The following is a 26,903-nucleotide window of genomic DNA, read 5'->3' on the forward strand; positions in this document are numbered from 1 at the left end:
GATTTTACACTTAATGGCACAATAAAAGACTTTCATTTGATGTGCAGTGGTTTTACACTCAATGCCCCGTGGCACCATAAAGGACTTTCATTTGATAAGCAGTGATTTTACACTCAATGGCACCATAAAGGACTTTCATTTGATAAGCAGTGATTTTACACTCAATGGCACCATAAAGGACTTTCATTTGATAAGCAGTGATTTTACACTCAATGGCACCATGGCACCATAACGGACTTTCACTTGATGTGCAGTGGTTTTACACTCAATGGCACCATAAAGGACTTTCATTTGATAAGCAGTGATTTTACACTCAATGGCACCATAAAGGACTTTCATTTGATATGCAGTGGTTTTACCCTCAGTCAATGCCCTGTGGCACCATGAAGGACTTTCACTTGATGTGCAGTGATTTTACACTTAATGGCACAATAAAAGACTTTCATTTGATGTGCAGTGGTTTTACACTCAATGCCCCGTGGCACCATGAAGGACTTTCAATTGATGTGTAGTGATTTTACACTCAATGCCCCATGGCACCATAAAGGACTTTCATTTGATGTGCAGTGGTTTTACACTCAATGCCCCATGGCACCATGAAGGACTTTCACTTGATGTGCAGTGGTTTTACACTCAATGCCCCATGGCACAATAAAAGACTTTCATTTGATGTGCAGTGGTTTTACACTCAATGCCCCATGGCACCATAAAGGACTTTCACTTGATGTGCAGTGATTTTACACTCAATGCCCCATGGCACCATAAAGGACTTTCACTTGATGTGCAGTGGTTTTACACTCAATGCCCCATGGCACAATAAAGGACTTTCACTTGATGTGCAGTTATTTTACACTCAATGGCACCATAAAGGACTTTCAATTGATGTGCAGTGGTTTTACACTCAATGCCCCGTGGCACCATAAAGGACTTTCATTTGATGTGCGGTGGTTTTACACTCAATGCCCCATGGCACCATAAAGGACTTTCATTTGATGTGCAGTGATTTTACACTCAATGCCCCGTGGCACCATAAAGGACTTTCACTTGATGTGCAGTGATTTTACACTCAATGCCCCATGGCACCATGAAGGACTTTCACTTGATGTGCAGTGGTTTTACACTCAATGCCCCATGGCACCATAAAGGACTTTCATTTGATGTGCAGTGATTTTACACTCAATGCCCCGTGGCACCATAAAGGACTTTCACTTGATGTGCAGTGATTTTACACTCAATGCCCCGTGGCACCATAAAGGACTTTCATTTGATGTGCAGTGATTTTACACTCAATGCCCCGTGGCACCATAAAGGACTTTCATTTGATGTGCAGTGATTTTACACTCAATGCCCCGTGGCACCATAAAGGACTTTCATTTGATGTGCAGTGATTTTACACTCAATGCCCCGTGGCACCATAAAGGACTTTCACTTGATGTGCAGTGATTTTACACTCAATGCCCCATGGCACCATGAAGGACTTTCACTTGATGTGCAGTGGTTTTACACTCAATGCCCCATGGCACCATAAAGGACTTTCATTTGATGTGCGGTGGTTTTACACTCAATGCCCCATGGCACCATAAAGGACTTTCACTTGATGTGCAGTAGTTTTACACTCAATGCCCCATGGCACCATAAAGGACTTTCACTTGATGTGCAGTGGTTTTACACTCAATGCCCCATGGCACCATGAAGGACTTTCACTTGATGTGCAGTTATTTTACACTCAATGGCACCATAAAGGACTTTCAATTGATGTGCAGTGGTTTTACACTCAATGCCCCGTGGCACCATAAAGGACTTTCATTTGATGTGCGGTGGTTTTACACTCAATGCCCCATGGCACCATAAAGGACTTTCATTTGATGTGCAGTGATTTTACACTCAATGCCCCGTGGCACCATAAAGGACTTTCACTTGATGTGCAGTGGTTTTACACTCAATGCCCCATGGCACCATGAAGGACTTTCACTTGATGTGCAGTAGTTTTACACTCAATGCCCCATGGCACCATAAAGGACTTTCACTTGATGTGCAGTGATTTTACACTCAATGCCCCGTGGCACCATAAAGGACTTTCATTTGATGTGCAGTGGTTTTACACTCAATGGCACCATGGCACCATAAAGGACTTTCAATTGATGTGCAGTGGTTTTACACTCAATGCCCCGTGGCACCATAAAGGACTTTCATTTGATGTGCGGTGGTTTTACACTCAATGCCCCATGGCACCATAAAGGACTTTCAATTGATGTGCAGTGGTTTTACACTCAATGCCCCGTGGCACCATAAAGGACTTTCATTTGATGTGCGGTGGTTTTACACTCAATGCCCCATGGCACCATAAAGGACTTTCACTTGATGTGCAGTGATTTTACACTCAATGGCCCATGGCACCATAAAGGACTTTCACTTGATGTGTAGTGATTTTACACTCAATGCCCCATGGCACCATAAAGGACTTTCACTTGATGTGCAGTAGTTTTACACTCAATGCCCCATGGCACCATAAAGGACTTTCACTTGATGTGCAGTGATTTTACACTCAATGCCTCATGGCACCATAAAGGACTTTCACTTGATGTGCAGTGATTTTACACTCAATGCCTCATGGCACCATAAAGGACTTTCACTTGATGTGTAGTGATTTTACACTCAATGCCTCATGGCACCATAAAGGACTTTCACTTGATGTGCAGTGATTTTACACTCAATGCCCCATGGCACCATAAAGAACTTTCACTTGATGTGCAGTGGTTTTACCCTCAATGGCACCATAAAGGACTTTCATTTGATAAGCAGTGATTTTACACTCAATGGCACCATAAAGGACTTTCATTTGATATGCAGTTTGTTTGTTTGTTCGTTCATGGGCTGAAACTCCCACGGCTTTTACGTGTATGACCGTTTTTACCCCGCCATTTAGGCAGCCATACGCCGCTTTCGGAGGAAGCATGCTGGGTATTTTCTTGTTTCTATAACCCACCAAACTCTGACATGGATTACAGGATCTTTTTCGTGCGCACTTGGTCTTGTGCTTGCGTGTACACACGGGGGTGTTCGGACACCAAGGAGAGTCTGCACAGAAAGTTGACTCTGAGTAATAAATCTCTCGCCGAACGTGGGGACGAACTCACGCTGACAGCGGCCAACTGAATACAAATCCAGCGCGCTACCAACTGAGCTACATCCCCGCCCTATTTGATATGCAGTAATTTTACACTCAATGCCCCATGGCACCATAAAGGACTTTCACTTGATGTGCAGTGGTTTTACCCTCAGTCAATGCCCTGTGGCACCATAAAGGACTGTAAGGGCATAAACAACAGATCTTCACTGAAGCAAGTAGATTTGACATGATTGTATACAATCTTCACACAGAACAATAGGAAACACAGTGTTAAGGAGAAGCAACTTACAGATGATCCATCGTTCCATAGTGTTCACAGACAGGTATTCACACAGAACAATAGGAAACACAGTCTTTAAGGAGAAGCAACTTACAGATGATCCATCGTTCCATAGTGTTCACAGACAGGTATTCACACAGAATAGGAAACACAGTCTTTAAGGAGAAGCAACTTACAGATGATCCATCGTTCCATAGTGTTCATAGACAGGTATTCACACAGAACAATAGGAAACACAGTCTTTAAGGAGAAGCAACTTACAGATGATCCATCGTTCCATAGTGTTCATAGACAGGTATTCACACAGAACAATAGGAAACACAGTCTTTAAGGAGAAGCAACTTACAGATGATCCATCGTTCCATAGTGTTCATAGACAGGTATTCACACAGAACAATAGGAAACACAGTCTTTAAGGAGAAGCAACTTACAGATGATCCATCGTTCCATCGTGTTCATAGACAGGTATTCACACTGGATCTGAAACGATACCAAATGACAGGTATTCACACTGGATCTGAAACGACCAAATGACAGGTATTCACACTGGATCTGAAACGATACCAAATGACAGGTATTCACACTGGATCTGAAACGACCAAATGATGAACATGACCAGCAACACAAATGTATGGTAAATCAGCTGCCAACCTTTTCAAGCGCAGCTCAAAGCTAAACGAGTGCAACTCTCAAATAGCTAGTTTGTCAGTTTGGAGGCTCCAGCTTCAAATAGCTAGTTTGTCAGTTTGGAGGCTCCAGCTTCAAATAGCTAGTTTGTCAGTTTGGAGGCTCCAGCTTCAAATAGCTAGTTTGTCAGTTTGGAGGCTCCAGCTTCAAATAGCTAGTTTGTCAGTTTGGAGGCTCCAGCTTCAAATAGCTAGTTTGTCAGTTTGGAGGCTCCAGACAGAGAGGGGGACAGAGAGAGACAGACAGAGAGGGGGACAGAGAGAGACAGACAGAGAGGGAGACAGAGAGAGACAGACAGAGAGGGGGACAGAGAGACAGACAGAGAGGGGGACAGAGACAGACAGACAGAGAGGGGGACAGAGGGAGACAGACAGAGAGGGAGACAGAGAGAGACAGACAGAGAGGGGGACAGAGAGACAGACAGAGAGGGGGACAGAGACAGACAGACAGAGAGGGGGACAGAGGGACAGACAGAGAGGGGGACAGAGGGACAGACAGAGAGGGGGACAGAGGGAGACAGACAGAGAGGGAGACAGAGAGAGACAGACAGAGAGGGGGACAGAGGGACAGACAGAGAGGGGGACAGAGGGAGACAGACAGAGAGACAGACAGAGAGGGAGACAGAGGGAGACAGACAGAGAGGGGGACAGAGGGACAGACAGAGAGGGGGACAGAGGGAGACAGACAGAGAGGGGGACAGAGGGAGACAGACAGAGAGGGGGACAGAGGGACAGACAGAGAGGGGGACAGAGGGACAGACAGAGAGGGGGACAGAGGGACAGACAGAGAGGGGGACAGAGGGACAGACAGAGAGGGGGACAGAGGGACAGACAGAGAGGGGGACAGAGACAGACAGACAGAGAGACAGACAGAGAGGGGGACAGAGAGACAGACAGAGAGGGGGACAGAGGGAGACAGACAGAGAGGGGGACAGAGGGACAGACAGAGAGGGGGACAGAGGGACAGACAGAGAGGGGGACAGAGACAGACAGAGAGGGGGACAGAGAGACAGACAGAGAGGGGGACAGAGACAGACAGACAGAGAGACAGACAGAGAGGGGGACAGAGACAGACAGACAGAGAGACAGACAGAGAGGGGGACAGAGACAGACAGACAGAGAGACAGACAGAGAGGGGGACAGAGAGACAGACAGAGAGGGGGACAGAGAGACAGACAGAGAGGGGGACAGAGAGACAGACAGAGAGGGGGACAGAGGGACAGACAGACAGAGAGGGGGACAGAGAGACAGACAGAGAGGGGGACAGAGAGACAGACAGAGAGGGGGACAGAGGGACAGACAGACAGAGAGGGGGACAGAGGGACAGACAGAGAGGGGGACAGAGGGACAGACAGACAGAGAGGGGGACAGAGAGACAGACAGAGAGGGGGACAGAGGGACAGACAGAGAGGGGGACAGAGGGACAGACAGACAGAGAAGGGGACAGAGAGAAAGACAGAAGGGGACAGAGGGACAGACAGACAGAGAGGGGGACAGAGAGACAGACAGAGAGGGGGACAGAGAGACAGACAGAGAGGGGGACAGAGGGAGACAGACAGAGAGGGGGACAGAGGGACAGACAGAGAGGGGGACAGAGGGACAGACAGAGAGGGGGACAGAGGGACAGACAGAGAGGGGGACAGAGACAGACAGACAGAGAGACAGACAGAGAGGGGGACAGAGAGACAGACAGAGAGGGGGACAGAGGGAGACAGACAGACAGACAGAGAGGGGGACAGAGGTAGACAGACAGAGAGGGGGACAGAGAGACAGACAGAGAGGGGGACAGAGAGACAGACAGAGAGGGGGACAGAGGGAGACAGACAGAGAGGGGGACAGAGAGACAGGCAGAGAGGGGGACAGAGGGAGACAGACAGAGAGGGGGACAGAGGGAGACAGACAGAGAGGGGGACAGAGAGACAGACAGAGAGGGGGACAGAGGGAGACAGACAGAGAGGGGGACAGAGGGAGACAGACAGAGAGGGGGACAGAGAGACAGACAGAGAGGGGGACAGAGGGAGACAGACAGAGAGGGGGACAGAGGGAGACAGACAGAGAGGGGGACAGAGGGAGACAGACAGAGAGGGGGACAGAGAGACAGACAGAGAGGGGGACAGAGAGACAGACAGAGAGGGGGACAGAGAGACAGACAGAGAGGGGGACAGAGGGAGACAGACAGAGAGGGGGACAGAGAGACAGACAGAGAGGGGGACAGAAAGACAGACAGAGAGGGGGACAGAGGGAGACAGACAGAGAGGGGGACAGAGGGAGACAGACAGAGAGGGGGACAGAGGGAGACAGACAGAGAGGGGGACAGAGGGAGACAGACAGAGAGGGGGACAGAGAGACAGACAGAGAGGGGGACAGAGAGACAGACAGAGAGGGGGACAGAGAGACAGACAGAGAGGGGGACAGAGGGAGACAGACAGAGAGGGGGACAGAGAGACAGACAGAGAGGGGGACAGAGAGACAGACAGAGAGGGGGACAGAGGGAGACAGACAGAGAGGGGGACAGAGGGACAGACAGAGAGGGGGACAGAGAGAGACAGACAGAGAGGGGGACAGAGGGACAGACAGACAGAGAGGGGGACAGAGGGACAGACAGAGAGGGGGACAGAGGGACAGACAGAGAGGGGGACAGAGGGACAGACAGACAGAAGGGGACAGAGAGAAAGACAGAAGGGGACAGAGAGAAAGACAGAAGGGGACAGAGAGAAAGACAGAAGGGGACAGAGAGAAAGACAGAAGGAGACAGAGAGAAAGACAGAAGGGGACAGAGAGAAAGACAGAAGGGGACAGAGAGAAAGACAGAGAGAGGGGGATAGAGAGACAGACAGAGAGGGGGACAGAGGGACAGACAGACAGAGAGGGGGACAGAGGGACAGACAGACAGAGAGGGGGACAGAGAGAGACAGACAGAGAGGGGGACAGAGGGACAGACAGAGAGGGGGACAGAGAGACAGACAGAGGGACAGACAGAGAGGGGGACAGAGGGACAGACAGACAGAGAGGGGGACAGAGAGACAGACAGAGAGGGGGACAGAGGGACAGACAGACAGAGAGGGGGACAGAGAGACAGACAGAGAGGGGGACAGAGGGACAGACAGACAGAGAGGGGGACAGAGAGACAGACAGAGAGGGGGACAGAGAGACAGACAGAGAGGGGGACAGAGGGACAGACAGACAGAGAGGGGGACAGAGGGACAGACAGACAGAGAGGGGGACAGAGAGACAGACAGAGAGGGGGACAGAGGGACAGACAGAGAGGGGGACAGAGGGACAGACAGACAGAGAGACAGACAGAGAGGGGGACAGAGGGACAGACAGACAGAGAGGGGGACAGAGAGACAGACAGAGAGGGGGACAGAGAGACAGACAGAGAGGGGGACAGAGGGACAGACAGACAGAGAGACAGACAGAGAGGGGGACAGAGGGACAGACAGACAGAGAGGGGGACAGAGAGACAGACAGAGAGGGGGACAGAGAGACAGAGAGACAGAGAGACAGACAGAGAGACAGACAGAGGGACAGACAGACAGAGAGGGGGACAGAGAGACAGACAGAGAGGGAGACAGAGAGACAGACAGAGAGGGGGACAGAGAGAGACAGACAGAGAGGGGGACAGAGGGAGACAGAGAGAGAGGGGGACAGAGAGACAGACAGAGAGGGGGACAGAGAGACAGACAGAGAGGGGGACAGAGGGAGACAGACAGAGAGGGGGACAGAGGGACAGACAGAGAGGGGGACAGAGGGACAGACAGAGAGGGGGACAGAGAGACAGACAGAGAGGGGGACAGAGAGACAGACAGAGAGGGGGACAGAGGGACAGACAGAGAGGGGGACAGAGGGAGACAGACAGAGAGGGGGACAGAGGGACAGACAGAGAGGGGGACAGAGAGACAGACAGAGAGGGGGACAGAGAGACAGACAGAGAGGGGGACAGAGGGACAGACAGAGAGGGGGACAGAGGGACAGACAGAGAGGGGGACAGAGAGACAGACAGAGAGGGGGACAGAGAGACAGACAGAGAGGGGGACAGAGGGACAGACAGAGAGGGGGACAGAGGGAGACAGACAGAGAGGGGGACAGAGGGACAGACAGAGAGGGGGACAGAGAGACAGACAGAGAGGGGGACAGAGAGACAGACAGAGAGGGGGACAGAGGGACAGACAGAGAGGGGGACAGAGGGACAGACAGACAGAGAGGGGGACAGAGAGACAGACAGAGAGGGGGACAGAGAGACAGACAGAGAGGGGGACAGAGAGACAGACAGAGAGGGGGACAGAGGGACAGACAGAGAGGGGGAAGAGACAGGGACAGACAGAGAGAGGGAAGAGACAGGGACAGACAGAGAGGGGGACAGAGGGAGACAGACAGAGAGACAGACAGAGAGGGAGACAGAGGGACAGACAGAGAGGGGGACAGAGGGACAGACAGAGAGGGGGACAGAGGGACAGACAGAGAGGGGGACAGAGGGACAGACAGAGAGGGGGACAGAGACAGACAGAGAGGGGGACAGACAGAGAGGGGGACAGAGGGACAGACAGAGAGGGGGACAGAGGGACAGACAGAGAGGGGGACAGAGGGACAGACAGAGAGGGGGACAGAGACAGACAGAGAGGGAGACAGACAGAGAGGGGGACAGAGGGACAGACAGAGAGGGGGACAGAGGGACAGACAGAGAGGGGGACAGAGGGACAGACAGAGAGGGGGACAGAGACAGACAGAGAGGGGGACAGAGAGAGACAGACAGAGAGGGGGACAGAGGGACAGACAGAGAGGGGGACAGAGGGACAGACAGAGAGGGGGACAGAGACAGACAGAGAGGGAGACAGAGGGAGACAGACAGAGAGGGGGACAGAGGGACAGACAGAGAGGGGGACAGAGACAGACAGAGAGGGGGACAGAGGGAGACAGACAGAGAGGGGGACAGAGGGACAGACAGAGAGGGGGACAGAGGGAGACAGACAGAGAGGGGGACAGAGGGAGACAGACAGAGAGGGGGACAGAGGGAGACAGACAGAGAGGGGGACAGAGGGACAGACAGAGAGGGGGACAGACGGACACACAGAGAGACAGACAGAGAGGGAGACAGAGAGAGACAGACAAAGAGAGGGACAGAGAGACAGACAGAGAGGGGGACAGACAGACAGAGAGACAGACAGACAGACAGAGAGGGGGACAGAGGGACAGACAGAGAGAGGGAAGAGACAGGGACAGACAGAGAGAGGGAAGAGACAGGGACAGACAGAGAGAGGGAAGAGACAGGGACAGACAGAGAGAGGGAAGAGACAGGGACAGACAGAGAGGGGGAAGAGGGACAGACAGAGAGGGGGACAGAGACAGACAGACAGAGAGACAGACAGAGAGGGGGACAGAGGGAGACAGACAGAGAGGGGGACAGAGGGACAGACAGAGAGGGGGACAGAGGGACAGACAGAGAGGGGGACAGAGGGACAGACAGAGAGGGGGACAGAGACAGACAGACAGAGAGACAGACAGAGAGGGGGACAGAGAGACAGACAGAGAGGGGGACAGAGGGACAGACAGAGAGGGAGACAGAGAGAGACAGACAGAGAGGGGGACAGAGAGACAGACAGAGAGGGGGACAGAGGGACAGACAGAGAGGGGGACAGAGGGAGACAGACAGAGAGGGGGACAGAGGGACAGACAGAGAGGGGGACAGAGGGACAGACAGAGAGGGGGACAGAGGGACAGACAGAGAGGGGGACAGAGGGAGACAGAGAGAGACAGACAGAGAGGGGGACAGAGGGAGACAGAGAGACAGACAGAGAGGGGGACAGAGAGAGACAGACAGAGAGGGGGACAGAGAGAGACAGACAGAGAGGGGGACAGAGGGACAGACAGAGAGGGGGACAGAGGGGGACAAAGAGAGACAGACAGAGAGAGGGACAGAGGGAGACAGAGAGACAGACAGAGAGGGGGACAGAGACAGACAGACAGAGAGGGGGACAGAGGGAGACAGAGAGACAGACAGAGAGGGGGACAGAGGGAGACAGAGAGAGACAGACAGAGAGGGACAGAGAGAGACAGACAGAGAGGGGGACAGAGGGAGACAGAGAGACAGACAGAGAGGGGGACAGAGAGGGACAGACAGAGAGGGAAACAGAGAGAGACAGAGAGAGAGGGAGACAGAGAGAGACAGAGAGAGACAGAGAGAGACAGACAAAGAGAGAGAGACAGAGAGAGACAGACAAAGAGAGGGGGACAGAGAGAGACAGACAAAGAGAGGGGGACAGAGAGAGAGACAAAGAGAGACAGACAGAGAGAGACAGACAAAGAGAGGGGGACAGAGAGAGACAGAGAGAGAAAGACAGAGAGGGGGACAGAGGGAGACAGACAAAGAGAGGGAGACAGAGAGAGAGAGACAGACAGAGAGGGAGACAGAGAGAGACAGACAAAGAGAGACAGACAGAGAGAGACAGACAAAGAGAGGGGGACAGAGAGAGACAGAGAGAGAAAGACAGAGAGGGGGACAGAGGGAGACAGACAAAGAGAGGGAGACAGAGAGAGAGAGACAGACAGAGAGGGAGACAGAGAGGGACAGACAGAGAGAGAGACAGAGAGAGAGAGACAGAGAGAGACAGACAGAGAGAGGGGGATAGAGAGACAGACAGAGAGACAAAGAGGGAGACAGAGAGAGACAGAGGGAGACAGAGACAGACAGGGAGGGAGACAGAGAGAGACAGACAGAGAGAGGGACAGAGGGAGACAGAGAGAGAGGGAGACAGAGGGAGACAGAGAGAGACAGACAGAGAGGGGGACAGAGGGAGACAGAGAGAGACAGACAGAGAGGGGGACAGAGGGAGACAGAGAGAGACAGACAGAGAGGGGGACAGAGGGAGACAGAGAGAGACAGACAGAGGGAGAGACAGAGAGAGAGAGACAGAGAGAGAGGGGGACAGAGAGAGACAGACAGAGAGGGGGACAGAGAGGGAGACAGAGAGAGACAGACAAAGAGGGGGACAGAGACAGACAGACAGAGAGGGGGACAGAGAGAGACAGACAGAGAGAGGGACAGAGGGAGACAGAGAGAGACAGACAGAGAGAGGGACAGAGGGAGACAGAGAGAGACAGACAGAGAGAGGGACAGAGGGAGACAGACAGAGAGACAGACAGAGAGGGGGACAGAGAGAGACAGACAGAGAGAGACAGAGAGGGACAGAGAGAGACAGACAGAGAGGGGGACAGAGGGGGACAGAGGGAGACAGACAGAGAGAGACAGACAGAGAGGGAGACAAAGAGAGACAGACAGAGAGGGGGACAGAGGGAGACAGAGAGAGACAGACAGAGAGGGGGACAGAGAGACAGACAGAGAGAGACAGACAGAGAGGGAGACAGAGAGAGACAGACAGAGAGGGGGACAGAGGGAGACAGAGAGAGACAGACAGAGAGAGGGACAGGGGAGACAGACAGAGAGGGGGACAGAGAGGGGGACAGAGGGAGACAGAGAGAGACAGACAGAGAGGGGGACAGAGCGAGACAGAGAGGGAAAGAGAGAGAGAGTCAGAGAGAGACAGAGAGAGACAGACAGAGAGGGAGACAGAGAGAGACAGACAAAGAGAGGGACAGAGGGAGACAGAGAGAGACAGACAGAGAGGGAGACAAAGAGAGACAGACAGAGAGGGGGACAGAGGGAGACAGAGAGAGACAGACAGAGAGGGACAGAGGGAGACAGACAGAGAGAGGGACAGAGGGAGACAGAGAGACAGACAGAGAGGGAGACAGAGAGGGGGACAGAGGGGGACAGAGGGAGACAGAGAGACAGACAGAGAGGGAGACAAAGAGAGACAGACAGAGAGGGGGACAGAGGGAGACAGAGAGAGACAGACAGAGAGGGACAGAGAGAGACAGACAGAGAGAGGGACAGAGAGAGACAGACAGAGACAGACAGAGACAGACAGAGAGGGGGACAGAGAGGGACAGACAGAGAGAGGGACAGAGGGAGACAGATAACTCGAACTCGAACTCGAAAACTTTATTACCGAGGGATGATAGCATTAGGTCCATATGGTCCTTTCTTACAGCTAGTCCCTACTATAATACACACATGAAACAAAGAATAAATATGAAAAATCAAAAAATCAACAACAATAAATCATATAAAACAAAATTATGTGGGAAAAAGTATAAAAAAATAAAAAAATAAAAATTCAAAAGTGTGCTTGTTAATGGAAGTATACTATACACTTTCTCTTTCACACATCCTCACACACACACTCGCACAAATTGTACACCGACTTAGTCGTTAGAAAGGTGCTTTCGGAGCTGTCTTTTAAAAGAAGATAATGACAGACATGACTTGATATTTACAGGTAGTGAATTCCAAAGGAACGCACCAGAATAAGAAAAACTAGTTTTAAACAAATCGATGCGGGGCCTTGACAAGGCAAGGTTATTTCGAGTGTTTGAATAATATGACGGAGATGATTTGAAGAGTTGTATAAGATATGTTGGGGCGTCCTTATAGACGACTTTATACATAAATGAACATTTATTATACAAAAGCTGCTTTTTTAAGCTTAACATCCCAATACTTTTCATCTTTTTCTTTGTAGAAAGAGATGGACTGGGCAGAACTAGTTTAGCAGTTCTACGCTGGAGCGAGTTCAGCTTCTTCAAGTGAACTTCACTACACCCGTCCCATACTTTAATCAATAATCAATATGGGGTTTTATGTGGGCATTGTAAAATAGTTTTCTTGTGTCTAGATTAATAATGCTTTGTAACTTTGACAAAAGAAACAGGTTTTTAGCAATTTTTTTGCAGATTCCATTGATGTGAGTCTGCCATTTGAGATTATTATCAACAGTAAGTCCCAGTAAACGGTGCTCAGCTACTTGCTCAATGGAGTGCTCATTTAGGGACAGACTCAGAGTCATTTCTGAAAGTTGATGTTTTTGGCGAGTGCTGATTATCATAGACTTTGTTTTAACTGGATTAATAAGCATACGATTTGCAGAACACCACTCATAAACATCGTTTAGGCTCTGTTGTAATTTGTTTTGAATTTGTGCAGGGCTTTTCCCTGCTGCATGTAAGGTAGTAACATATGGCACTCAACAGATTCAGACTGTAGGTACAAGGGCAAGTCATTTATATACATGCAAAATAATACAGGTCCTAAAACAGACCCCTGTGGCACTCCACATTTCACAGTGCCCTGAAAAGAGTACGTATCGTGTACGTATACAGATTGAACCCTCTCTTTAAGATAAGAGTAAAAAAAAAGCGACAGTGCTAGAACTTTTCAAATAACATTTTAATTTCTGTAGAAGGATCTCGTGATCCACGAGGTCAAAAGCTTTTTTTAGGTCCAAGAAAACATCACCAGAAATGTCTAACCTATTAATGGATGAGTACCATGAATCAGTTAATCTGGCAAGGGCAGTGTTACATGAATGTTGAGAGCGAAAACCAGATTGAAGTTGATGCAAGAGATTGTGGTCCTCCAAATAAGTAACCAGATGTTTCTGAACATGCCTTTCAAGAGGCTTAGATAATACAGATAACAAAGATATAGGTCTAAAATCATTTAAGTCTTGAGAACCTTTTTTCTTTGGCAAAGGTATGACTTTCGCTTTTTTAAATTCTTTTGGAAAATCATTGTGTTGAATACATAAATTATAAACATAAGTCAGAGACTCTACTATATAAGGAGTAGACAATTTTAATAATTTATTACTTATTTCATCAAGTCCGGAAGATTTTTTATTTTCTAACCTTGCTATGTACTGGCCAACTTCATGGATGGCCATTATCGGAATAACAAACGCATCCGTGTTTCTTAATTTTTCATCACAGAACATCTGCAAGCGTTCACAACAGGAATGTGGTTCTGTACCTGGAGATTTTGAGTGAGAGAGTGAGAGAGAGAGAGAGAGAGAGAGAGAGAGAGAGAGAGAGAGAGAGAGAGAGAGAGACAGAGAGACAGACAGACAGAGAGAGACAGACAGAGAGGGAGACAGACAGAGACAGACAAAGAGAGGGACAGAGGGAGACAGAGAGAGACAGACAGAGAGAGGGACAGAGGGAGACAGTGATAGACAGACAGAGAGAGGGACAGAGGGAGACAGAGAGAGACAGACAGAGAGAGGGACAGAGGGAGACAGAGAGAGACAGACAGAGAGGGAGACAAAGAGAGACAGACAGAGAGGGAGACAAAGAGAGACAGACAGAGAGGGGGACAGAGGGAGACAGAGAGAGACAGACAAAGAGAGGGACAGAGAGACAGAGAGACAGACAGACAGACACACTGACCACTTCAGTGGTGGGTACACTGGACATCTTGGTCGGCTCGGCCAGTACACTCAACACCTGCATCTGACGCAGCTGGTCGGCCGTGCGGTTGTGTTCCGGGTAGATCTGACACAGCGACAACAGGGCGGGTACCAGTATCTGCACACAGTATACCTGTGTTAAACACCTCAATGATACCTGTGTTAAACATCTCAATGATACCTGTGTTAAACATCTCAATGATACCTGTGTTAAACATCTCAATGATACCTGTGTTATACATGTGTTCCCATTATATCTGACCCAGTAACTACAGACACTCACTCCAGATAAGATAGACCAGGCTATCAGTATGATGGAGTCACAAGACACTCACTCTAGATAAGATAGACCAGGCTATCAGTATGATGGAATGATAAGACACTCACTCCAGATAAGATAGACCAGGCTATCAGTATGATGGAATGATGAAGTCATAAGACACTCACTCTAGATAAGATAGACCAGGCTATCAGTATGATGGAATGATGAAGTCATAAGACACTCACTCTAGATAAGATAGACCAGGCTATCAGTATGATGGAATGATGAAGTCATAAGACACTCACTCTAGATAAGATAGACCAGGCTATCAGTATGATGGAATGATGAAGTCATAAGACACTCACTCTAGATAAGATAGACCAGGCTATCAGTATGATGGAATGATGAAGTCATAAGACACTCACTCTAGATAAGATAGACCAGGCTATCAGTATGATGGAATGATGAAGTTGTAAGACACTCACTCTAGATAAGATAGACCAGGCTATCAGTATGATGGAATGATGAAGTCATAAGACACTCACTCTAGATAAGATAGACCAGGCTATCAGTATGATGGAATGATGAAGTCACAAGACACTCACTCTAGATAAGATAGACCAGGCTATCAGTATGATGAAGTCACAAGACGCTCACTCTAGATAAGATAGACCAGGCTATCAGTATGATGTAATGATGAAGTCATTAGACACTCACTCTAGATAAGATAGACCAGGCTATCAGTATGATGTAATGATGAAGTCATAAGACACTCACTCTAGATAAGATAGACCAGGCTATCAGTATGATGGAATGATGAAGTCATAAGACACTCACTCTAGATAAGATAGACCAGGCTATCAGTATGATGGAATGATGAAGTCATAAGACACTCACTCTAGATAAGATAGACCAGGCTATCAGTATGATGTAATGATGAAGTCATAAGACACTCACTCTAGATAAGATAGACCAGGCTATCAGTATGATGGAATGATGAAGTCATAAGACACTCTAGATAAGATAGACCAGGCTATCAGTATGATGTAATGATGAAGTCATTAGACACTCACTCTAGATAAGATAGACCAGGCTATCAGTATGATGTAATGATGAAGTCATAAGACACTCACTCTAGATAAGATAGACCAGGCTATCAGTATGATGGAATGATGAAGTCATAAGACACTCACTCTAGATAAGATAGACCAGGCTATCAGTATGATGGAATGATGAAGTCATAAGACACTCACTCTAGATAAGATAGACCAGGCTATCAGTATGATGGAATGATGAAGTCATAAGACACTCACTCTAGATTTAGATAGACCAGGCTATCAGTATGATGAAGTCACAAGACACTCATGCTAGATTAGATAGACCAGGCTATCAGAACCATCCCTTCCTGCCCAAATCTCTATAGCTGGAACTGATATTCAGTTGGCTTCTCAAGTACGAAACCTCGGTGTCATCTTCGACGAAACTCTCTGCTTCAAACAACAAGTCTCCACTGTCTGTAGAAATGCCTACTATGAACTGAGAAAAATTAGCTCCATCCGCCACTGCCTTTCTTCCAATGCAACAAAAACCCTCATTTGCTCTCTCGTTCTTTCAAGGCTAGATTACGGAAATGCCCTTCTTTCTGGTTCTTTTGACTATCTCATTGAAAAACTGCAGAAAGTACAGAACAACTCCGCTAGATTAATCACAAAGACCCCTAAAAGACACCACATCACACCTGTTTTGAGATCTCTTCACTGGCTGCCTGTAAGAAGTCGTATTCAATACAAAATTGCATGCATTTGTTTCTCTTTCTTTCATGGTACAGGACCTGCTTATCTCTCTGAGATGTTATCAAAATATTCAAACCTCTCCTCTCTTCGCTCTGCAACAGATACCAATGTACTTAGTAAACCAAAAAGAAACAGAAAATCAACTAACAATGGATTTGAGAGATCCTTCAAGTACCAGGGACCTCTTGTCTGGGAGAAAATCCCCCGGAGCAATAGGGATTCTTCGTCACCATCTGCCTTTAGAACAGCCCTCAAAAACACACATGTTTAAGTTAGACCTCTGAAGGAGATCCCATGATCGGTGAGTCATTGGCGCTGCCACGTGTATTATCTACTAAAGTGTGGCGTTCGTGAAGATGTGTATGTGCCTGTGTGTGTTGTACTAGTATAACGTATGCGTACATGGAATGACATCGCGGGTTACCTGAACATTGACAATGACGAAAGAAAGATTGTATGTGTGTGTGTGTGTGTGTGTGTGTGTGTGTGTGTGTGTGTGTGTGTGTGTGTGTGTGTGTGTGTGCGCGTGTGTGTGTGTGTGTGTGTGTGTGTGTGTGTGCGTGTGTGCGTGCGTGTGTGGGTGTGTGTGACCATGTTTGAATTTATTCGGATTTAGTTCTCTTTCCTTGTTTGTATTATGATTATGTAAGTGTAAAGCGCTCTGGGCTTGTCACCACGAGGTTTACGCGCTATATAAGTAATCGTTATTATTATTATTATTAAGTCATAAGACACTCACTCCAGATAAGATAGACCAGGGCTCGTATTCTTGAAAAAGCTGCAACATTGTGTCCTTTAAAGTCAAACTGTCGTTTAACTACCGCCCGGTATTTATTTTTACTGCCCAGTAATTATTTATTTTCCCCCGGTATTAATGTGTGTCTGGCGGAAGGTCGGCAGCTACCAGAATTGGTTATTTTTAGAATAGGAGATTCCTCATGCTTGCTCCTCTCTACAAACAATATTTGAACAAGATTTATTCTTGAAAAAGCTGCAACTCATATACTGGCCTGTAAAACTCAATAAGTCCGCCAACTGCTAAGTGTTATTTATGAAACACCGGTAAGTCCTTACCAGGTTGTCTCCGAGCTGTAAAGTTAGAGGACCCATCCCCCTCCTGTAAAGTCGCTACCTGTCAGTAACTTCACCAACACTGTCCATTAAAACCGTCAAGTTGGAATAAATCTTGTTCAAATATTGTTAGTAGATTTATGTCCCTCATGGACACACACATTGGTGTCATTTAAGCACCGATGCATTGCGGTCAAATACGAGCTTCTGCTCGCGAAAGATTTCAACCAATGCTCGATCATAACGGCGTGTTGCGAAAGCGTGCTTGCGTCTTGTTTAATGCATTACAGTGGCGAAAATTTGGTGTCTGATTCCGTAGCCGAACGATTATCGAATTCGCCTGATGCGCGATTGAGTCGAGTTCGAATCGCCATCAGGCCTTACTTTTTTCTTTTTTTTTTAATTCTTTGTCATGAATTTTGTTTGTTTTTGTTTATTTTCTTCGTGTGCAAAAGAGTACGTTGTAATATAAAAATTGATTTAAAAAATTAATTTTAGGCGAGAATGAGTTTTTTTTTTAAATTGATGGTTAACATGATATTACCGTTAACTACCTTGTATACGCCCACCCACCCTATGTACCAGTTTTGCCCAAAAGTGGGGCGTGGGCGTTTACTTGGTACTATACCCTTGGCAGGAGCGGGTCCTTAGCTAGAAAAACGATATTTTGGTCATTTGTCATAGAAGTATTCAAAGGATGCGTTATTGCACAAAACTCCCCCCCCCCCTCTCTCTCTCTCTCTCACACACACACACACACACACACACACACACACACACACACACACACACACACACACACACACAAACACACAAAATCAACCTCTTCAGACATCACTTCTCGCCAAAGATGAAGCTTTGAAGATGAAGACCACCCTTACCCAAATGCAGTATACTTATTTTGTACTGCAGGAGGTACAATTTTGGTACGTTTGCAGCACATTTAAGGTACGTACTGAAAATGTACCAAATTGGAACCGTGCTGAAACTATGCTGAAAAGATACCAAAAATATACCTCCAAGTACTGAAAACGTACTTCCCTTTTCAAAGTATCAACATGTACTGAAAATATACTGAATATGTGCTGTTAACATGCACACCATGAAAGTTTTAGGGCAAATGCTAGCATTTGTAAATAAGAAAAACTGAGAAAAGTCAAAACAATTTGCAGTGGCAATCTTCAGCTTTTAATATCCGAAAAATAACAATGCATTCACATGAATCCATGTGTATATCTATATCTATATATGCACACACACAATGCAAATTTAAAACAAATAGTGTTCAACTTTACAGAAAAATATGTATTAACTTTTACACCTGCATGCAAGCATACCACAACCATACTGCAAATGTACCACAAATATACTGCAACTGTACTGATTAATTGCTGCTTTGGAGACATACCTCACAGATACTGAAAGCATACTAATAATATACTGCCATAGAAGTTAAAGAATATACCATAAGTATACTGATTATGTACTGCTGCAGAAGTATACTAAAAGTATACTAATAATATACTTCTCTAGAGGTTTAAGAAAAATTGCCACAGAAAAAAGAATGTACTATAAGTATACTGATTATGTACTGCTGCAGAGGTATACCAAAAATGTACTAAAAGTATACCAATAATATACTTCCCCAGAGGTTTAAGAAAAATTGCCACAGAAAAAAGAATGTACCATTAGTATACTGATTATGTACTGCTGCAGAGGTATACCAAAAATGTACTAAAAGTATACCAATAATATACTTCCCCAGAGGTTTAAGAAAAATTGCCACAGAAAAAAGAATGTACCATTAGTATACTGATTATGTACTGCTGCAGAGGTATACCAAAAATGTACTAAAAGTATACCAATAATATACTTCCCCAGAGGTTTATAAAAATAGCCACAGAAAAAAGGGGGTGGGGGGGAGGGAGAGGGGGTGGGGGGAGGGAGGGAGAGGGGGGAAGGGGGTGGGGGAAGGGGGGTGGGGGAAGGGGGGTGGGGGGGGGGGTGAGATAGAAAGGAAAAAAATATATGTCAGTACACAAAAAAATAACCCTCATCAAAGTTTCCATACCATAGAACATGGGTGGAGATCACATAAAGACACCACAGACAAAATATGACTAGAACTCTCATACCAATAATAGGAGAGAAACAATTTGATGTACATACAACAGAACGTGACTAGATAAACGCATGACTAGAAATCACAAACCAATTTTAGGAGAGAAACAATTTGATGTACATACAACAGAACGTGACTAGATAAAAATATACCACAGAGAAAAAAAGAAAACAGATCTAAAAGAAAATAAAGTCTGTCCATACATTTAAACAACCATAGGTCCTGGCACATGGCACAATAATATATTATATCAGGACGTAAAAGTTACTTCGAATTCTTAGCTTTACAAATGGCTGCTGACAGCTTGCTCCGCAGCACCGTCCTAATCCTCGCCGACGAGCTGCCCTCATTGCTTGCCACGGTGTAAGCTGAAATGATATATTCAGCAGGTTCAGACAAAATTATAATTCAAATTAAGTAGATGTGCAACGCCAAGGCACTGCATACCCCAGCGAAAGACAAACCTCTCTCTTACTCTCTCTCTCTTTCTCTCTCTCAAACACACACGAACACACACACACACACACTTACGCACACACACACACATACAAACACCCACCCACTCTCTCTATCTTTCTCTCTCTCTTATACAAACAGACACACACACACACACACACACACTGTACATACGCACAAACAAATACGCACATAGACAGTCGGACACACACACCTTTACAAACAAACACATATACACACTCGTACAAACACAAACATACACACAAACTCATGCACACACACATTCACACACACACTCTCTCTCTCTCAAACACACACACACACACCCACACTCACTAACACGCACTCACTCACTCTCACAAAAAACTTCATACACACAAAACACACACCCATACGCACATATGGACAGACGGACATACATACCTTTACAAACAAACACACATACACGCACACACATACACTTATACCCACACACACATTTACACACACACGAGTACAGACTCATGCACGCGTGCGCACACACACACACACACACACACACACACAAATACACACACACACCACACACATACGAGTACAGACTCAAGCACGCGTGCGCACACACACACACACACACACACACACACACACTCACACAAACAGTAACACTAACACATGTGCACAAAATAAACACAAACACACACACTGCGCGAGAGAGAAAGACTTCAGTGAGGCATGACGTCATGATGCATTAATTGACGTCAAAGACTTTCGACCGTGACGTATTCTTCTTACGCGAGCTTTATCCATAGACTTGGAAACTACGGAATTTCTACCCGTCCAAAACGGCCTTGGGTGGCGTTTGCTGAAAAAATGGGGGCGACTATTGCACCCACCGTATTTTTGTTAGTATGGTCCCAATTTTTGGTGAACTTCCATCTCCACCTGTAGCACGTAGCCGGGCACAAAGAATCCTTCTTTATCATGTATTATTCGGTATGCACATTTCTCAAGTCGATTACAGTATAGCGTTCACGGGATACCTCCAGCTTCGCTGGGATTAAAGCCTGCAAGAAAAATATTAATATCCATCCAAACCTCTGTACTTGAAGTCTTTTCTTTAACTTTACCAGCAGAATACCACTTGTGCAATTAATTAATATGAATGCATCTCTGTCTGCTTCAGATCCGGGATGTTCCCCCGGACAAGATTTTTAACTTTTTAAAAGAGATCAAGATTTTTTTTATAAGATTGTAAGTACCAGAAGTGATAGTGATTAATTTTTAGAACCTTCTTTTACAGTGATAGATCTGAATTTTTTGTTTGTTTGTTTAACGCCCAGCCGATCACGAAGGGCCATATCAGGGCGGTGCTGCTTTGACATTTAACGTGCGCCACACACAAGACAGAAGTCGCAGTATGCGAATGCTTGCAACAAAATTCACAAATGGCTAAGCAAGTCACGTGGACAACATCCGAGTCATAACGGAGTGGTACCCAGGCATCAGTACTTGGCTAGTTACGCTATGTTCATTATTGATTGTCGAGGGATAAGTGAACATTTTGGATGCTTGTCATTTTGTTGTTGAGCATAGCAGCTTTTGGCTTGGCGTAGCAATGACTGCAAAATCGGAGCATGCTACGCCAAACATTGTAGCAGTTGGCAGGTATGCAGCTATCATACCTAACATACCTTGTGTAGCATAGCTGGCCATCAGCTCCCCCTCCAGCTCGCGCTGTCTTGCCTCCAGGCTAGTCAGTAGTGACCTTGGCCTGCAGGTCCTTGACCTGCTCCCTCAGTGCAGCTGCATTCGCCTTGCAGGCTTCAGTGCAGGCCAGGTTCTGTGGTTAGAACTGAAAAAAGAATACCAATTATGCACATGTATAAATAAAAAATGTTACTAAAGCATTAACCAAAACTGTCGGCACTTAAAAAGTGAGCAGACACATCATAATTTTGTTGGGGAATAATTAAATAAATCCATAAACAAAAAGACTGCCAACGTTCCAAAATTCAGAATCAAAATCCAAGAACGGTAGTTTGTTGTAATTTAATATATATTTGTGAATGTATTGTTTTGTCAATAACAAACGTTCCAACAAACTTACCTTTCTTGTTTTTTGATAGGGAATAATTAGTTACCTGATCTCGGCGCCTTAGCCGCTACTGTTGCACGCGGTGTTGGTGCACCATCGAGGTCATATGAAGGCTAAAACAAAAAAATCCCATAGCAACACGTGAGAACATTCAACTTTCAAGGCTTTTGAAAAAAAGACACTAGCTGCTATTAGGATCTGCTCTAAATGTCACATGCACAGAAATGATCAGGCTTCAAGCAAAGAATGAAGCAATAAACTAACTGGCAACACTCGCTGCAAATTGAGGAACATTTGTCGTGGTGACTGGCGACGCTGACTCTAGCGACGCCAACTGCATAGCTAATATAAATAAAACAAATATAGATTTGCTTATTTGCTACTCTTCACTGCGCACATGTATCCAGGGGATACTTGAAAAAAAACCAGCATAGTACTCAGTAATAGTAGTTATTATTACTTTTGTCTAATAAAGTCTTGTCTTGTCTTTCCATTACTGCCCACAATCAAATACAAGTAATACTAATAGTAAATAACTTAATATACAATTCAACATTTGATTATTTTAGTTTAACTTTGAAGAGAAACAATTAGTTAAACTTGCTAATTTTCAAATACTAAATGTATGGAAGGAAATAATTGGTTGGCAATATTACAAATGACGAATGCAAGCACTCTTCGTGGGTGCAAGTGAGGCTCTATAAAGTATAAAGAATGTCCTGCATGGCCAATGACTCATTACTAAAGTGCTCAAATTCAAACTCAAAGCTAAGTTCTGTTCTATTTCTAGTGGCACTGGTAACAGTAACTTCAGTAAGTGAAAGTTTGAAAAGAGTAATGAATGTGTATTTCTTTGTCTTCGTGCCATACTACCACTACCAGTCCCATTATGTCACTCGACTCACTGGGTCAGCACAATAGCTACACTAAAAGTTAAAATACCACTGTATCAAAACAATCAACACAATTACTTACCAACGAGAGTGAAGAGGGTTTGTGAAGAGAGTGAGTCACTCATTGCGATTCGGGTGGAGGCAAAGTGGATGTTTCATGTTTCGTTTCTGAGCCAGAGGTGTCACTGTCAGCCATGGTTAGAACTCCACGTTGTCAAAGGACCGGCTGGCTTTTCGCATGGAAGTAGTTGTGCATCTCAACATTGCAACAATATTGTAGACTTTGATCCCACACTTAGATATCCAGTTCAAAAGCTTCGTTCATGATGCATTCCTGGGAAAATATCCACTCTAGACACGCACTGTTTCAGTCATGCCTCATGGCAGCTTCAAAAATGGCGGTGTACTTTTGTCTCCTTTCATTTGATTGGGCGATATTTTTAGAACTAGCCACCATGCAGACAAGAGTGAAAAGTAGGTTTTGGACCAGAAATGTTTTCAAATCACTAAGGTGTTGTTGTTTTTTTAAAGTTTTTTTTAATCACATTCTTTTGTCCAGTGGATGCAGCAACATATTTATGTTCTGCTTATTTTGAAGTTTAAACTGTGTTTTAGGTATAAAAAAAAATATAAAAAAATTGAACATTTTGAATAAGTTAATTTACTGTGCCGTCTTGTTAAAATAAATAATGCAGAATATTGTATACATGTGTGTTTTGGTTGGTGTATTTATTCCAGTTTGAATGGTACCTGGATGTTTGGGGAAGAAGAAGGCAAACGTCTATATCATTAAGAATGTAGATGCAAATTGTAATGTCTTGCTTCAAGTTAACTGAAACATATGGTCAAATATATATATATATATATATGCATTTGATTTACACTATCGATGACAGCTAGAGAAAATGGCTCGATGAAAGATTGAATGGCGTAGTGTTTGTCGTACATTTTCAGTACACAAAATGTTTCTAAGTCCAACTGGCACTCGCAGTATGAAAAGTAACAAAGTCGAAGCAGTACATTTGCAGTACAGGCAAAAAATGGCTAAGTTATTTTGGTATGTTTTCAGTATACATAATATTTTCTAAGTCCAAAAGAAGCACATTTTCAGTACACAAAATGTTTTCTAAGTCATATTGAAGTACTTTTTCAGCATACAAAATATTTTCAAAGTCCAACAAAAGCACATTTTCAGTACATCAAAAAGTGGTTAAGTCTAAACGAGGTATGTTTTCAGTACAATAGAGGTATGTTTTCAGTATACCACCTAACTTGGTTCAAAACTGCAGTACATTTTCAGTGTACCTAAAATGTACTGAATTTTCTTTGCAGCACATTTGAAGTACATTTGAAGTACATTTTTGGGCAGGAGGTACAAATTCAGTACATTTTCAGCTCATGTTTGGTATACCTAATTTGTGCTGATTTCTGTGGGGGCATTGTTGGAGCAGTCCGCGGTACAAGCCATCAACAACTGTACGACGAGTCAGGCTTTATTTCACTTTAAGAGAGGCGTAAACGTCAAAATTTGATATTATTTCACAAGATTGTACACCGTAAGGTGCCAAACTACTTACTTGCGATATTGCCACCATTAATATCAACTAATAATCCATATCGCCAGTGCAGACCTTTAGATAGGAAAGTTCCATCGTTTAACACTGAATTATACAAAAACTCATTTCTCCCATCTACAACACAACTCTGGAATTCTTTACCAGACTACATAAAACTTAGTAAGTACCTCAAGCACTTTTTGTCAAAAAACGATTTAAGTCCGCCGTGTTATTGGTATTCTGGAGATCGCATATCACAAACAATTCACTGTAAGCTCAGGCTATATATAAGTGATCTTAATAACGATCTAGTGAGACGACACGTGTCTACAGATGCATCTTGTGACTGCGGATTTCCGTCCGAAACCGTAAAACACTTCCTATTAGATTGTCCAAATTATCGCGAAGCACGTCAAGAAACCATACATACCCTCCCTAACCACAGTATTCACCTCCCCCACCTTCTAAATGGAGACAAGACAGTATTCTCTAGATTTGAACAGGAACATTTTTTTCCAGAGTACACTCGTTCATTGAACGTTCAGGCCGCTTTGGGCAAACCAGAATCAATGCTCCACAAGCCGGACAACAACTTTAATTTCTGCACAACTCCTACCCATCCCTCTTCTTTTTATTCCTTTTCTTCCCCTCCTTCCTTCCTCTTACTGTCTTTCTTTATAATGATTATGCAACGTTTATTATGTTATGATAATTTTGGATGATTAATGAGATGAGGATGATTATAATGATGATGCTTTGGATTTCCAATTTGGTTAATTGTTCAGCCGTTACCGCCTTACGTTATAATATCCATGCAGGAACACCACTATAAGCTTCTAGCTTGTTGCTGTTACCTGTGTCTTTTGTATACATGTCATGATTGTAACATTTGTTGAAATAAACTTATGTTTAAACCAAAGATGAAGCTTTCGTTTCTTCTTTTTCCTCCCAGTCAAAAATGTATTGCGATTCTCTAGCCACTCCAGAAACCTTTTTCTGTCCAATCCCCGAAGCATGTCTAAGGAAAGGAAACAATTGAAAAACAACAATAACAGCAGACTGAATAATCTTTATTTATTTTCCTTGTCTACTAGTCCACTGGTCGAAACTGGGGGGTGGGCGTTTACTAGGTACTATACCATGTACACCTGCATGCAACTGAGGTTTATAAAAAAATAAAGATAAAATATCCCCGTGTTTTTATTTCATTCAGTTTGCTTGGGTTGTTGCTATTGACTTTGAAACTGACACGCCGGCAAAAACGCCGGTAACGCGTGCGCAGAGAAGAGCAAGCATCGGGAATCTTCAATTCTAAAAATAACCAACTGGTAGCTGCCGACCTTCCGCTAGACACACATGAATACCGGGGAAAAATAAATAATTACTGGGCAGTAAAAATAAATACTGGGCGGTAGTTAAACGACAGTTTGACTTTGAAGGACACAATGTTGCAGCTTTTTAGCCAGCGTGTCAGTTTCAAAGTCAATAGCAACTACCCAAACAAACTGAATGAAATAAAAACACGGGGAGACTCTTTTTTTTTTTTTATTCTTTTTTTTTAATCTCAGTTGCATGCAGGTGGCTGCTACCGCATTTTAGGTGGTTTTTTTCTCTCTCACCTTAGTTGTAGATCTAGTACGATGTTTGAGGCTGTAATGTTTGTGCGGGTGTCATATGTAGCCGTACGAGGGTTCCAGTGTGTGAGTTGTGCATGGCCGGGCGCTAGAGTGCTGCATGAATGAGTAAGTGCATGTGGAGTTGTATGGCTGGGTGAATTGTGGGTTGCGTACGTCCGAGGGGCACATGTAGCCTGTGTGTCTGAAGTAGTGGGTATGTGTGCGTAAGGGTGTGTTGATATTGAACTTCAGTTGTTGCTTTGTAAATGTCTATGTATCAGTGTATTATGTCTTGCCACACACATGCCAAATTTCCTTGTATTGATGAGGACAATAAAATTTCTTGTATCTTGTATCTTCTTGTATCTTGTATCTTGTTTTTTCAAGCGGGAAGCATCCTTCTTCATGGTTATTTATTTAATTTTTTAATCAAATGTTTACATGTTTAAGTTAACAAACTTTATCAATAAACTAATATCATGTTAACCTAAGATTTAAAAAAACAAACCCATTCCAGCCTAAAATAATTTTTTTTAAATCAATTTTGCTATTATAACGTACTCTTTTGCACATGAAGAAAATAAACAAAAATAAACAAATGCCAAAGAGTAAAAAAAAATTACGGGTAGATGGAGATTTGAACTCGACTCAATCACGCAT

General features: G+C 45.2%; 1 protein-coding gene and 1 long non-coding RNA gene across 6 annotated transcripts in view; both read right to left on the reverse strand.

Moving 5' to 3' along the window:
• Positions 1-26,903, reverse strand: part of LOC138970411 (nck-associated protein 1-like) — a 147,833-nt gene that overhangs the window by 105,219 nt on the left and 15,711 nt on the right. For all 5 annotated transcript variants that reach the window (XM_070342861.1, XM_070342860.1, XM_070342859.1 and 2 more), the window contains 2 exons: positions 14,378-14,515; positions 3,842-3,890 (listed from right to left, as the gene is read on the reverse strand). In XM_070342861.1, coding sequence (XP_070198962.1) covers positions 3,842-3,890; positions 14,378-14,515 — 187 coding nt within the window. The remainder of the gene's footprint in view (positions 1-3,841; positions 3,891-14,377; positions 14,516-26,903) is intronic.
• On the reverse strand, positions 21,771-23,710 carry LOC138970412 (uncharacterized). Its single transcript, XR_011456930.1, has 3 exons — positions 23,154-23,710; positions 22,225-22,291; positions 21,771-21,935 (listed from the first exon to the last, which is right to left on the reverse strand). It is a non-coding gene; the product is annotated as an uncharacterized lncRNA (long non-coding RNA).

Source organism: Littorina saxatilis, linkage group LG7, assembly GCF_037325665.1.
Source record: "Littorina saxatilis isolate snail1 linkage group LG7, US_GU_Lsax_2.0, whole genome shotgun sequence".
NCBI classification, from domain to species: domain Eukaryota; kingdom Metazoa; phylum Mollusca; class Gastropoda; order Littorinimorpha; family Littorinidae; genus Littorina; species Littorina saxatilis.